We start from the raw sequence: 16,138 nt of genomic DNA on the forward strand, positions 1-16,138 counted from the left end.
CCACTTTTAAAACATTCCGATTCTAATTCAGAGTTCTAAGAGTTCTATTCCATCGAGAGTTCCACCCTGCTAATTCAGGTTACAGTGGCCTACTGGGGTCAGGGCCTCTCGCCGCCCTGTTCCCAGGATTCAGTGTGTATGGAGCACCATTATGCCACATACGGTAACCCATGTTAGCAGGGTAACATGCACTTAAACAGTCCCCCATTCCCTCTCCTTAACAGATTGCTTTGAGATTGAGAATTCAAATACCGTATTACCAGATAGACTATGTGTTACTTAACAAGAAGTTTAGAAACATTAGGAACACAGGCACAGAGTAACTACATAACTATACAGAACAAAACATATTAAAAATGCAACATGTTGGTATTAACGTAGTGTTGATCCCCATGAGCTGAAATAAAACATCCCGGTTTCGACTGTACCGGGCAGAAGGCAGAGTGTGTATGCCGTTGTGTGGGCGAGCGGTTTACTGATGTCAACGTTGTGAACAGAGTGCCCTATGGTGGCGGTGGGGTTATGGTATGGGCAGGCATAAGCTTATGTCAACGAACACAATAGCATTTTATCCATGGCAATTTGGATGCCCAGAGATACCATGACAAGATCCTGAGGCCCCTTGTCGTGCCATTCATCCGCCGCCATCACCCCATGTTTCAGCATGATAATTCACGGACCCATGTAGCAAGGATCTGTAAACAATTCCTGGAAGCTGAAAATGTCCCAGTTCTTCCATGGCCTGCATACTCACTAGACATGTAACCCATTGAGCATGTTTGGGATGCTCTGGATCAACATGTACGACTGCGTGTTCCAGTTCCCGCTAATATCCAGCAACTCCACACAGCCATTGAAGAGGAGTGGGGCAACGTTCCACAGGCCACAATCAACAGCCTGATGAACTCAATGCGAAGGAGATGTGTCACACTGCATGAGGCAAATGGTGGTCACATCAGATACTGACTGGTTTTCTGATCCACGCCTCAACCTTTTTTAAAGGTATCTGTGACCAAAAGATGCATATCTGTATTCCCAGTCATGCTAAATCCATAGATTAGGGCCTAATGAATGTATTTCAATTTGACTGATTTCCTTATATGAACTGTAACTTAGTGAAATCTTTGAAATTGTTGCATTTATATTTTTGTTCAGTGTATGTAATAATATAATACTTTCTATGAAGTGACCACGGAAAATAGGGCACTGTGGATGGATTCGTTCACTCCTCTAAACTCTCTCTTTCGCCATGCCAAGAGTTATGGCTGTGACTGATGCTAGCATGCAGCCTGTAGGACTGTGTCTCCAGTAACCCCACAGTACAGCCAGTGAATGAGTATTTCTTCTGAGAGGAGCGGAGAGCCTCCGCTAACACCAAGCGCCTGACAGCTGCTTAACGGAGGGCAGAGGGCTGTTATCACATTGCCCGTCTCCCTCTCTGCACAGCCACACAAGGCTACCATAGAGGAGAGTAGAGGACAGCTACAATTTTTCTGTGCAACAGGAATGGCTTCTCATATACATTGAAGACAATGAAATGCGCAAAATACACAATTTATTCAAAATGTTAATACAACCATCAGTATTTTCCAGTAATTACAAAATCAGTAGTTTTAATCGTTTCTTCTTCTTATTAACAACACGTCTTTATAAAATAAACACTGATCAACCATTTTCATTTTGCACATCTGACAGACTGTTTGATACACAAGCACTGGCCACAACAATAGGAAAAAACAGTCGAAAGATGGAACTGTCACTGTAAATTTGGGTCATATTAGTGGTCAGATAATACAGATATTAAACATTTGGACCCCTGGGAATTCCTACTTACACGTAAATACAATGGACACGATGAAAACAACCTTCTGCCTGGCATGCTGACAAACTCAGCAAAAAAAGAAACGTCCCTTTTTCAGGACCCTGTCTTTCAAACATAATTCGTAAAACTCCAAATAACTTCACAGATCTTCATTGTAAATGGTTTAAACTCTGTTTCCCATGCTTAAACAATTAATGAACATGGACCTGTGGAACGGTCGTTAAGACACTAACAGCTTACAGACGGTAGGCAACTAAGGTCACCGTTATGAAAACTTAGGACACTAAAGAGGCCTTTCTACTGACTCTGAAAAACACCAAAAGAAAGATGCCCAGGGTCCCTGCTCATCTCATCAGCATGCTGCAAGGAGGAATGAGGACTGCAGATGTGGCCAGGGCAATAAATTGCAATGTCCGTACTGTGAGACGCCGATCGTCCTCGCAGTGGCTGACCACGTGTAGAACTGCACAGGATCGGTACATCCGAACATCACACCTTCGGGACAGGTACAGGATGGCAACAACAACTGCCCGAGTTACACAGGAATGCACAATCCCTCCGTCAGTGCTTAGACTGTCCGCAATAGGCTGAGAGGCTTGACTGAGGGCTTGTAGTCCTGTTGTAAGGCAACAACGTCACCTATGGGCACAAACCCACCGTCGCCAGACCAGACAGGACTGGCAAAAAGTGCTCTTCACTGACAAGTCGCAGTTTTGTCCCACCAGGGGTGATGGTTGGATTTGCGTTTATCGTCGAAGGAATGAGCGTTACACCGAGGCCTGTACTCTGGAGCGGGATCGATTTGGAGGTGGAGGGTCCGTCATGGTCTGGGGGCGGTGAGTCACAGCAACATCGGACTGAGCTTGTTGTCATTGCAGGCAATCTCAATGCTGTGCATTACAGGGAAGACATCCTCCTCCCTCATGTGGTACCCTTCCTGCAGGCTCATCCTGACATGACCCTCTAGCATGACAATGCCACCAGCCATACTGCTCGTTCTGTGTCTGATTTCCTACAAGACAGGAATGTCAGTGTTCTGCCATGGCCAGCGAAGAGCCCGGATCTCAATTCCATTGAGCACGTCTGTGACCTGTTGGATCGGAGGGTGAGGGCTAGGGCCATTCCCCCCAGAAATGTCCGGGAGCTTGCAGGTGCCTTGGTGGAAGAGTGGGGTAACATCTCACAGCAAGAACTGGCAAATCTCGTGCAGTCCATGAGGAGGAGATGCACTGCAGTACTTAATGCAGCTGGTGGCCACACCAGATACTGACTGTTACTTTTGATTTTGACCCCCCCTTTGTTCAGGGACACATTATTCCATTTATGTTAGTCACATGTCTGTGGAAATTGTTCAGTTTATGTCTCAGTTGTTGAATCTTGTTAGGTTCATACAAATATTTACACATGTTAAGTTTGCTGAAAATAAACGCAGTTGACAGTGAGAGGACGTTTATTTTTTTGCTGAGTTTAGTTCATATTTTTGGTAACACAACCAGGGCTCTAAATTAACATTTTTCATTGATAGCACTGGTGCTCCCAACTTTAAAAAGTTAGGAGCCCAACAAATTGTACGAGCACCAATTGAGATTTTGCATAGCCTATATGAATTATATATATTTTTTTATTTTACCTTTATTTAACTAGGCAAGTCAGTTAAGAACAAACTGTTATTTTCAATGATGGCCTAGGAACAGTGGGTTAACTGCCTTGTTCAGGGGAAGAACAAAAGATTTTTACCTTGTCAGCTCAGGGATTTGATCTTGCAACCTTTCGGTTACTTGTCCAACGCTCTAACCACTAGGCTACCTGCTTAGTTCTACTTCTGAAGCCTTGTAAATACATTTGTTAATTATAAAAAGGTGAAATGTTGATACAAAGTCATTTGTGGAATATTAGGTTTTTGATTATGTAAAAGCACTATTTTCCTATTGAGATGCATTACATTGAAAATGATACACCGTCTCTTTAAGAGCGTCAAGTTCGTGATGACAACATGCAAGAGATCTGTCATTCATTCATTGCTATGATCATGAAAGGAGCTATCGCTTTTCCTTTCTGTGCCACCAAATGTTTGGATATACTGGTAAAGTTACCAGGTTGTTAGCTCGCTAATGAGATAATAAACATGAAAAAAATTGTTAATGGCGCGTGACATGATTTTACATTTATGAATGTAAAATGCGCCTAAACCTCGACAGGAAGAAAAAACGTTGCGCCGGTAATATGGGTCTAGAAACAAGTAGTTTTAGCTGTAATAATGGTGCATGACACTAATGTATCTGCGCTCGGGAAACAACAGGTACAGCGAAGCCTTATCATTACAACAATTATTATTAAAAAATATAAAATATATATTTTCTCTCGCACTGGTGCTCCCAAATTAAAACTGCAAGATATTTTGTTGCATATGCGACCAAATTGATGGCACTTTAGAGCCCTGAACACTTAAGTTGCCTTATAGAGTACCACAGTAGGTGTCATAATACCCATAAAACCTAACAGTCAAAACAAGGAATTGGTTCCAATAATTTCCCCACCATTCATTTTTCCCATAGGGGATTTTAGAAAAATGTAAAATAAGGGCTGTGTTTTGTGTAGGCTTACCTTAGCGTGACGTTTTGATAAGTGTAAATCTCTCTAGGACGAGGTGAATTTATCAATATAATTTGCCTGTATTTACCCCTCCAAAATAAAATTTTAATTAGCTGTTAATGTGGCTTTCATAAAGAACAACAAATGCCATGATGATCTGAACGACATTGCTGAATCAAGACAAAGGTAAGAATCTCTGGTTTAACTATCTAATGTTAGCTCAATTTAGTAATGAATAAAGTGGCTACAATTATTTAAACCGGAAGTTTTAAAATGACACAACACCTGTTAGCAAAGGTAGCGGCAGGGGCGGCAGGTAGCCTAGTGGTTAGAGCGTTGGGCCAGTAACCAAAAGGTTGCTAGATCGAATACCTGAGCTGACAAGGTAAAAATCTGTCATTCTGCCCCTGAACAAGGCACTGTTGTTCTTAACTGACTTGCCTAGTTAAATAAAGATTCAATAAATACAAAATATTAAACAAGATGTCAGCTATAGATAACGTACAGGGATTTGTAGTTTTGCATTATGTCTACTTTGACACCAATTAGCATTTTAGAATCTGAAAGTAAATAGAGCCTAATATATTGACAAAATTCTCCTTGTTCGAGATAGTTATCAAAATAGTAAGCCTACATGAAACACAGCCCTTATTTTAAATGTTTCTCAAATTCCCTATGGGAAAAATGAATGGTGGAAAAATGATTGGAACCATTTACCCGTTTGACCGCTAGGTTTTATGGTATTATGACACCTCCACTGTGGGGCTCTATACCTGTAACTACATAGTTATAAGAGCAACTTAGTGTAAAGTGTTACTAACTTGTGTTATCTTTGTCTCTATATGAATGGCTGGAGTACAATGTCACAACAATAACAACATTGACAACTTATTATGCAATTCTGAGAAAAGTTTACAATTTTTGACACTATACACAGGCAAGACAGGGCAGTTGGGATGGCGGTGGGTACAGGAGATAAGAGGACAACACTGACACAGGTGGGCCGCCTTCCCTGGTCCCCGTCCCCAGTCCATGTCCCCCTCTCCTTTGGAAGACTACTTGGCACCCATAGGGGCACAATCGGAGGGGGGGGGGGGGGGGTTGGCAGAGCTGAGGGTAGCTGGTACTACTACTGCTACTACACTGTAGTATCACTACAGTACTACTACAAATCTGAGGGTAGCAGACAATTGTCTACTACTACTTTATACTGTATGTATCCACAGGTTAAAAGACAATAACACAGATGAACCAGCCTCTTTAACTACTTCCTACAATCCAACTTTTCATTGTGTAGTAGGTAGGTGCTTCCAGTGTTGGAACTTGGAATACAGACACACATTCTACAAAATAATACACAGTGGGCTATATCATGTCAGATACCATACATTTTCTGAGTTAATATGCATGTGATGGTAATAAGCAAGTGTTATACTTTGCTTTGCCAAGTCTCTTAGTTTTCAACCACTTTTACTGAGCCTGGTGGAATATGCCTAGACTCAGACCTGTTTGTGCCCTTCGTATTTGATTGAGTTGCCAATACAGCACACAGATAGATCTGGAACCAGGCTATACACAAGCTACAGATGACTGGACAATAACCTTGTCAACTCCAAAGGAACATTTCCATTCTAGAAGGTGCAGTGCTTCTAGCCTGGTTCCAGATCTGTTTGTACTGTTTTGCCTACTCCATGTCAATGGCAGCAATGAAGCTGGCAAGACATCACAAACAGATCTAGGATCAGTGCTTCACAGGAAAGGAAGATATACTGTACTAATAGCTCATCCTATTGCATTCACTCTCCATATACATAAAGAAAATAAATACACTGTAGGAATTTGCAAACCATATCCTTTATACATAAAATGATTCTTCATAAATAAAAAGCTGGAAACGGTACATACAGTGCATTCGGAAAATATTCAGGCCCCTTTACCTTTTCCACATTCTGTTACCTTACAGCCTTATTCTAAAACAAATTAAATAGTGTTTTTCCTTCATCAATCTACACACAATACCTCATAATGACAAAGCAAAAAAATAAAATAAGATTTTTATTTTTTTGCTAATTTATAAAAATAAAAAACAGAAATATCACATTTACATAACTATTCAGACCCTTCACCCAGTACTTTGTTGAAGCACCTTCGGCAGCGATTACAGCCTCGAGTCTTCTTGGGTATGACGCTACAAGCTTGGCACAGCTGTATTTGGGGAATTTCTCACATTCTTCTCTGCAGAACCTCTCAAGCTCTGTCAGGCTGGATGGGGAGCGTCACTACACAGCTATTTTCAGGTCTGTCCAGAGATGTACGATCGGATTCACGTCCGGGCTCTGGCTGGGCCACATTCGAGACTTGTCCCGAAGCCACTCCAGCGTTGTCTTGGCTGTGTGCGCAGGATCGTTGTCCTGTTAGAAGGTGAACCTTTGTCCCAGTTTGAGGTCAGCTCTGGTGCAGGTTTTCATTAAGGATCTCGTTGTACTTTGCTCCGTTCATCTTTCCCTCGATCCTGACTAGTGTCCCTGTCGCTGAAAAACATCCAGGTTTCCTCCAGACATAACGATTGGCATTCCGGCCAAAGAGTTCAATCTCTTTTGGCAAACTCCAAGTGGGCTGTCATGTGCCTTTTACTGAGGAGTGGCTTCCGTGTGGCCAAAAAGGCCTGATTGGTGGAGTGCTGCAGAGATGGGATAACCTTCCCGAAGGACAACCATCTCCAGAGAAGAACTCTGGAGCTCTGTCAGAGTGACCATTGGGTTCTTGGTCACCTTTCTGACCAAGGCCCTTCTCCCCCGATTGCTCAGTTTGGCTGAGTGGACAGCTCTAGGAAGAGTCTTGGTGGTTCCAAACTGCTTCCATTTAAGAGTGATGGAGGCCACTGTGTTCTTGGGGTCTTTCAATGCTGCAGACATTTTTTGCTACCCTTCTCCAGATCTGTGCCTCAACACAATCCTGTCTCGGAGCTCTACGGACAATTCCTTTGACCTCATGGTTTGGTTTTTGCTCTGACGTGAACTGTGGGACCTTATAGACAGGTGTGTGCCTTTCCAAATCATGTCCACTTGAATTTACCACAGGTGGACTCCAATCAAGTTGTAGAAACATCAAGGATGATCAATGGAAACATTAAAAAAAAACTTTTCACTTTGTCAATATGGGGTATTGTGTGTAGATTGATAAGGATTTTTTATTTATTTAATAGATTTTATAATAAGTCTGTAACATAACAAAATGTTGAAAAAGTCAAAGGGTCTGAATACTTTCCTAATGCACTGTATTTTCAAACATTTATTTTTGCTTAAATTACCTACAAATACACAAAAAGACATGGGCATATCAAACACCTTTTCACCACCTTTATCGATGCAAGTTCGGATCTGGACGGATGATGAGTTTAATGCTGCATTGTTTCAAATGTCTATAGTGCAGTGCTCCAATCCTCCTCCTTCACAGGAGCAGATAGATCGTTGACTGTAATACTGTTTTGTTATTTACATTTTAGTCATTTAGAAGATGCTTTTATCCAGAGCAACTGACAGGAGCAATTAGGGTTAAGTGCTTTGCTCAAGGGCACACCGACAGATTTTTTTTCACCTTGTCGGCTCGGGATTCGAACCAGCAGCCTTTCAGTTACTGGTCCAACGCGCTAACCGCTAGGCTACCTGCCACCCTGGTATAAACCTTTCCTTCCCTTTTCTGAAATTAGTCAGCATTTGAACAAGAATACGTCTTAAGAAAGAGTATCCCTCTTTGTTTCAGTAATAACACAGGGAGAGTATTCTGATATGTTGGAGTATTTTTTCCTCAAACACTTTCAGAAACAGTGGATAAAGGAAGAATGTGGTTTGAAAACAGTGATTCAGTCAAAAGTTGTTAGACACCACATACGCTTAACATGGGAGAGCACGCTGCCTAGCCATCCATCCCTTTATAGGGCACCATAGTTCTCTCCTCATAGGGGTTAAGGGCCATCTCGTTCTACTTCCTTACCCTCTACATCAACCACAATCTATCACAGTGGCATGCCCGTTCTCCGGGGGGGTAGGGGAATCCTCCATACTCTTATGGTCTATGGACCATCTCAGCCACCCACTCTATAGGGAGATCAACAGTGTTGAGCTATTACCGTTTGGCTCTTCCCCAATTCATCTTTTACTCGATTTCTCTAAGGGTATCCTATCCTCCATACTGGTGTGGCCAGGAGTTGAAACAGCAGTGGGTAGGAAAACTAGGGAGTAGGGGCAGGTAACCAATCACCTGGCTGAACCAGCTCCACTCCTATTGCATTCTTGAACCTTGTCTCCGCCTTTTGGTGTCCCGCTGTGCAATCTCTTCCTGCTTCAGTCACATGACCATCCTGCTCTGGTACACTCTATCCAGGAAGAAGTTACCCTTTGACACAGATCTACGATCAGTTTACCCTCCTCGAACCCTAACCTTAATGCACTGGAGGAGAACATAGTAAACCTGACCTTAAATCATTGTCTTGGGGTGACCTCCACCCCTCCCTAGGAGACACAGCAGCAGCTGTAGGAACCCTTTAGTTCTTCATCATCTATTGGCTGTTTCAGTTTGAGGATGGGTGGGTCCCCGCTGGCCGGGGTGTAGTAAACTGCGCTGCCATTGGAGGAGACCAGCGGCATGCGGGAGTCCACAGGGCTCTGGGGCTCGGCGGTTTCTGTGGAGCCGTTTCCAAGGTGACCGTTGAGGAGAGGGTGGTTGAGCAGCTTGGCGGCCGACCTCTGCTTTTTCAGTTCTGATAGTGTCTGAGCACGCTCCCTGGGCAAGGAGGAAGAGTCCTCGGGCAGCTGAATGGACGTCATACTCTTCGTGTCAGGGGATGGAGCCTCACCATTGGTGGCCGGCGACTGACTGGGAGCGGGCGTAGACGTCGTCGTGGAGATGATGCCGTTTTGTTTGATGACGCCACTAGGGTCTTTAAGGATTTTCTGGAGCTTGGGCCTCTCCGCTACTGGCTTCACCGGAATCACCTGGGAGACAGAGGACATTAAGATTACTGTTACTCAATACTGTTACCAACTACTGATATCAATTACTGTAACAAACCTTTACTATGATTGTCTCCACAAACGAAATAGATGGCTAGTTGACTAACTAGACTAGAGGCTGGTCATTACTTTGTTAAATGATAAGCTACATGGTCTTGTTGACACACACAAATATGATTTGCGTTTGTGATAAGATATAAGATAGGAGAAACATTCATCCATACTAACCATAGTAACAGTCGTATTGATCAGATGGCTGCTCTCCTGGTCTGTCTCCTTCTCTTTCTCCTGCTCCTCCCTCCCTCCTTCCCTCCCACCTCTCCACACGATGGCCTCTGTCTCGTATTCCTTCACACGAAGGTTGTGTCTGTCAGACAGGCTGGCCCGCCGCACCACTTTCCTATACAGAGAGGAGGATAGGGGTCCAGGAATTAATTCAGTGGTCATGGTTTCTTTATCCTAGTCCTGGCACATTTTAGTTTTATCCCACGCTAGTAACTGGTATTCCCAGCACTAACACACCTGATTCGGCTAATAAGAAAATGCAGCTATTAGTTAAATGATGTGTTAGTGCTAGGCTGTAACAAAAACAGCCCATCCCTTGTGTGGTGGCTCGCCATTGAACAGCACTACTGCAGAAGAAAATAGTGAGAAAAAAAACAACTAGTGTGCAGTTTCCTCTCTGTCCAGCAGAGGTCAGTACGTACCCACGGCTGCCTGCGCTGGATGTCCTCCGACACAGGGAGGTCTTGTGTTTGAGCTGAGACTTCATGATGATATCGTGTTTGTGTTTCAGGTCCAACAGGATGGCACGGAACTCCTCGTCCTCACACAGGTCTACAGGTCACAGAAAGGTCAGCAGTTAGAGCTCACACGGAAACCGAAACACAACCATCCACAACTACTGCTCTGGGGTGGCCGTGTGGGTTTCTATTGGGTTTTAGACCCTAGTACAGTGATCACTTATACAGTATAGCATCACCGTTCTCATGATAAACAGCAGGTCGGGGCAGACCACAGAGATAGAACAACAGAGGGTCATAAGGCTCTCTCTAAAGTTTTGATCTCTATAGGGCCGACTTACCAATGGGTGTCTCCTCTAGGTAGGTCTTGGCATTGAGGCTGGCACCGTGAGAAACCAACAGCTCTGCTACATGCATCTGGAACAATGGCGAGTATCTATGAGTATTTACATGGCTATGCGCAATCATGTTCAGAGAGCGCGTGTGTGTGCGTTTGTGTTCATTTGTATGCATCTGTGCGTCCGCGTTTGCCCTCGTGTGCCTGAGCCCGTGTGTACGTGTGCCCGTGTACGTTTCTGTGCACTCCGCGTGTGTCCATGCTCTGCTCCCCTGTGTGTGTGTGTGTGTGTGTGTGTGTGTGTGTGTGTGTGTGTGTGTGTGTGTGTGTGTGTGTGTGTGTGTGTGTGTGTGTGTGTGTGTGTTACCTCACCTGGCCCCAGCAGGCTGCAGCGTGAAGCGGCTGCCATCCGTCAGTGTCTCTCAGGTCCATCCTGGCCCCTCCCTCCAGCAGCAGCTCTGCACCCTGGACGTAGCCGTTGGCTGCTGCAATGTGGAGCTGCATGGGGGGGTCATACAGGAGAGGAGACAGATGGAATGTCGTCCGTTTAGAGTGTTCGCTACTTCAGCAAATATTTGTTATTTGAAAAGATCGCCTGCCGACTGTTTTGATATACAGTGTCTAATGCCCTCTTGGGATCCTTTTGTGTCGCTCTTTCTGTCCTTTCTCAGAAATATATTAACCATAGATAGACTGGGACCGAAGTTGGAAGCGAACTCTGATAGGGCTGTTACGGTGACCGTATTACCGCCACACCAGCATTCACGAGTCATGACGGCAGTCAAATTCCACATGGCTATTTTGTTATGGTGATTAGGCTTCTCCAAGCTCTGATGCTGCTGATGGTCATTAGTAACCTACCAAACTTGCTAACTGCCTGGTACTCAGCCCTCTATTGTCCCTCCAATCACTCTGACATCAATGCAAATGTGATCTAAAATCTAAATCAAACAATTAAGGAGTAACCATGAGCTGATGTTGCATAACATTTCTACTGGCTATGCAATTGCATGAGAAAACTGAGTTTTGATGGCCTCTATTAAAAATAGTTTTCTATACGCTAGGCCTACGATATTTATTTTTGAAATTCCCGAATATTAAGCACATTGCTTCGCTTTACAACAGGAGTATAGCCTACCTGGCTGGCATGAAAATGAACCATGGTAAACGCTTCTTCCATTCGTTATTTACAGTGCATTCTAAAAGTTTTCAGACCCCTTGACTTTTTCCACATTCACAGCGCTATGATTTAACTAGCTCTCATGCGGACCGCCACAGGAAAGGAAGACCCAGAGTTACCTCTGCTGCAGAGGATACGTTCATTAGAGTTAACTGCACTTCAGATTGCAGCCCAAATAAAGGCTTCACAGAGTTCAAGTAACAGACACATCTCAACATTAACTGTTCAGAGGAGACTGTGAATCAGGCCTTCATGGTAGAATTGCTTTTTTTTTTAACACTACTAAAGGACACCAATAAGAAGAAGAGACTTGCTTGGGCCAAGAAACACGAGCAATGGAATTAGACCGGTGGAAATCTGTCCTTTGGTCTGATGAGTCCAAATTTGAGATTTTTGGCTCCAACCGCAGTGTCTTTGTGAGACGCCGAGTAGGTGAACGGATGATCTCCGTATGTGTGGTTCCCACCGTGAAGCATGGAGGAGGAGGTGTGATGTTGTGGGGGTGCTTTTCTGGTGACACTGTCAGTGATATATTTATAATTCAAGGCACACTTAACCAGCATGGCTACCACAGCATTCTGCAGCGATAATCCATCCCATCTGGTTTGCGCTTAGTGGGACTATCATTTGTTTTTCAACAGGACAATGACCCAACACACCTCCAGGCTGTGTAAGGGCTATTTAACCAAAAAGGAGAGTGATGGAGTGCTGCATCAGATGACCTGGCCTCCACAATTACCCGGCCTCAACCGAATTGAGATGGTTTGGGATGAGTTGGACCGCAGAGTAAAGAAAAAGCAGCCAACAAGTGCTCAGCATATGTGGGAACTGCTTCAAGACTGTTGGAAAAGCATTCCAGGTGAAGCTGGTTGAGAGAATGCCAAGAGTGTGCAAAGCTGTCATCAAGGCAAAGGGTGGCTATTTTGAAGAATCTGAGGAAGCACCCTGAGGAAGGCACAGTGATGCCGAAACATTGGTAAATACCCATTAAATTGCTGGGAGATTACAGATGGAGTGTGCGACTCTCTTTATTTTGATAGTTTATATTTTGAAGAATCTCAAATAGAAAATATATTTTGATTTGTTTAACACTTTTTTGGTTATTACATGATTCCATATGGCTTATTTCATAGTTTTGATGTCTTCACTATTATTCTACAATGTAGAAAATAGTCAAAATAAAGAAAAACCCTTGAATGAGTAGGTGTGTCCAAACTTTTGACTGGTCCTGTGTGTGACCAAAAAAGGCTGTATGAAATAACTACAAATACTGAGCTATATGTGACCGACCGGCTCGATCTTACAGTATATGTAGCTGGTTTGCGTGGCCAAAGACCTCTATTTTCGTGTCATATGACCATAGCACCGGTTCCAATTCAAGTGCCAATGACATTTAGCAAATTCCAGGCAGTGCTATGGGCAGATGAATCTTCCAGCAAGACAATAACCCCAAACAGACATCAACATCCACAAGGAAATGGTTAATTCACCATAAAAATCAACATTTTACAAAAGCCATCTGAGTTGCCAGACTTGAACCCCAGATCCCTCCCAATGTGTTCTCCAATCTCATAAAACATTTTAGAAAAAGGCTCAGTATTGTTATCCTCGCAGGGGGAGCGTGCTGTCATTTGGACCCCTATCTTTTATTTGAATTTGTATTACTTGTTAAACAAAATCTCTATCTCTAAGCAATTGTACTTGTATGAAATAATATAATTGTAAAAAAAAAAAAAAAAAAAAAAAAAAAAAAAAATGGTGCATACAATATAGCTCAGTATTTGTATTATTTCTTTTATAGTCTTTTTTGCTCATCTTCATCAAGGGATCCAATACTTCCAGAAGTCTGGTTGTATATATAATCTCACCAGAGTAGCTCCTTGTGAGTCGTGGCGGTTGACGTCCTCTCCCTCAGTCAGCAGCTCCTGGATATCTCCCATCATTCTCCTCTCTACAGACGCCCGGGTCTCGTTGATCATCTCCTGGGTGATGCCTGTCAATCAAAAACAGATAAGAAGTGATATAAGTCAGACAGACAGATGAACCACACTGTCACTCTGTTTTTTTATATCTCCCTTCCAGCATGGGAACTATTACACTATATATGTTGGATGCGTAACCAGGCCAGTAGAGTGCATTCGGAAAGTATTCAGACCACTTGACTTTATCGACATTTTGTTACATTAGAGCCTCATTCTAAAATGGATTAAATACACATTTTTACTCATCAATCTACACACAATACCCCATAATGACAAAGCGAGAACATTTTTTTTTGTGTGCCTCATTTAATTTTTTTTGAAAAACCTCATTTACATAAGTATTCAGACCCTTTGCTATGAGACTCAAAATTGAGCTGAAGTGCATCCTGTTTCCATTGATCATCTTTGAGATGTTTCTACAACTTGAGTCCACCTGTGGTAAATTCAATTGATAGGACATACATTGAAAAGGCACACACCTGTCTATATACACAGTGCATTCGAAAAGTATTCAGACCCCTAGAAATTTTCCCACATTTTGTTACGTTACAGGTCCCACAGTTGACAGTGCATGTCAGAGCAAAAACCAAGCCATGAGGTCGAAGGAATTGTCCGTCGAGCTTAGAGACAGGATTGTGTCGAGGCACAGATCTAGGGAAGGGTACCAAAACATCCTCAAGAACACAGTGGCCTCCATTCTTAAATGGAAGAAGTTCAGAACCACCAAGACTCTTCCTAGAGTTGGCCGTCCGGTAGCATCCCTACAGTGAAGCATGGTGGTGGGACCATCATGCTATTGGGGATGTTTTTCAGCGGCGGGGACTGGTAGACTAGTCAGGATCGAGGGACAGATGAACGGAGCAATGTACAGAGAGATCCTTGATGAAAACCTGCTCCAGAGCACTCGGGCCCTCAGACTGAGACGAAGGTTCACCTTCCAACAGGACAACAACCCTAAGCACACAGCCAAGACAACGCAGGAGTGGCTTCGAGACAAGTCTCGGAATGTCCTTACGTGGCCTAGCCAGAGCCTGGATTTGAACGCAACACGTAAAGTGTCGGTCCCATGTTTCATGAGCTGAAATAAATACGCATAAAATGCTTATTTCTCTCCAATTTTTTGTGCACACATTTGTTTACATCTCTGTTAGTGAGCATTTCTCCTTTGCCAAGATAATCCATCCACCTGACATGTGTGGCAAATCAAGAAGCTGATTAAACAGCATGATCATTACACAGGTACATCTTGTGCTGGAGACAAAAGGCCACGGTAAAATGTGCAGTTTTGACACACAACACAATGCCATAGATGTCTCAAGTTTTGAGGGAGTGTGCAATTGGCATGCTGACCGCAGAAATGTCCACCTTGCCAGAGAATTTAATGTTAATTTCTCTACCATAAATCACCTCCAATGTCATTTTAGAGAATCTATCAGTATGTCAAACTGGCCACACAAGCGCAGACCACGTGTAACCACGTCAGCCTAGGACCTCCATGTCGAGCTTCTTTACCTGCGGGATCGTCTGAGACCAGCCACCCAGACAGCTGATGAAACTGTGGGTTTGCACAACCAAAGAATTTCTGCGGAAACCGTCTCAGGGAAGCTCATCTGTGTGCTCGTCGTCCACACCAGGGTATTGACACGACTGCAGTTCAGCGTCGTAACTGACTTCAGTGGGCAAATGCTCACCTTCGATGGCCAATGGCTTGCTGGAGAAGTGTGCTCTTCACGGATGAACCCCGGTTTCAACTGTACCGAGCAGATAGCATACACTGTGTGTATGGTGTTGTACACACCTCTTCATTAGAAAATGAATCTGCGACATTGTACCCATGGTGAAGGTTCGCTGCTTCCCCAATCAAAAGCCCTGGATTAACACAGAGGTTGGCGCTAAACTAAAGAGCAGGGCTATCGCACACAGAGCTATCATAGACAACCCTGATGCTACGGCCGAAGACAGGAATAAGTACAAGAAGGCCCGCTATGACCTCCACAGAGTCATTAAATGAGCAAAAGGACAATATAGAAATAAGGTGGAATCAAATTACACAGGCTCCAACGCCCGCCGCATGTGGCAGGGGCTACAGTCCATTATGATTACAAATGAAGACCCATCCGTGATCTGCCCAATGTCACGATGGTCCTGTGAGGATCAGGATCATTTGTTTAAATCAGGTAACAATTAAACATAGTTAGTTGATTCGATAAATAACAGTCATCAGATTAATGAAAGTAAAGTCACCAACAATGCCTCTACCAGACAAACTCGATGCATTTCATGCACGCTTTGACAACAACGTCGAGCCGGGTGAGGGCCATCACTGACCTAGAGGACTGGGTGACTTCGCTCTCCAAAGCCGACGTGAGGGTCTTTAATCAGGTCAACACCTGCAAGGCTGCGGGCCCCATTGGTATTCCAGAGTGCGTTCGCAGAGCATGCCCCGAACGGCTGGCAGGCTTATTCACAG

General features: G+C 43.8%; 1 protein-coding gene across 1 annotated transcript in view; it reads right to left on the minus strand.

The window, feature by feature from the left end:
* Positions 1-8,065: 8,065 nt before the first annotated feature.
* The window catches only part of LOC120065650 (protein phosphatase 1 regulatory inhibitor subunit 16B-like), a 78,768-nt gene continuing 70,695 nt past the window's right edge, over positions 8,066-16,138 (minus strand). The window contains exons 5-10 of the mRNA XM_039016715.1: positions 13,555-13,679; positions 10,879-11,004; positions 10,511-10,586; positions 10,134-10,263; positions 9,639-9,826; positions 8,066-9,389 (exon numbers count right to left, since the gene is read on the minus strand). Of these exons, the coding sequence (XP_038872643.1) occupies positions 8,926-9,389; positions 9,639-9,826; positions 10,134-10,263; positions 10,511-10,586; positions 10,879-11,004; positions 13,555-13,679 (1,109 nt within the window). The 3' untranslated portion in view covers positions 8,066-8,925. The remainder of the gene's footprint in view (positions 9,390-9,638; positions 9,827-10,133; positions 10,264-10,510; positions 10,587-10,878; positions 11,005-13,554; positions 13,680-16,138) is intronic.

This window comes from Salvelinus namaycush, chromosome 20 (genome assembly GCF_016432855.1).
Source record: "Salvelinus namaycush isolate Seneca chromosome 20, SaNama_1.0, whole genome shotgun sequence".
Taxonomy (NCBI): domain Eukaryota; kingdom Metazoa; phylum Chordata; class Actinopteri; order Salmoniformes; family Salmonidae; genus Salvelinus; species Salvelinus namaycush.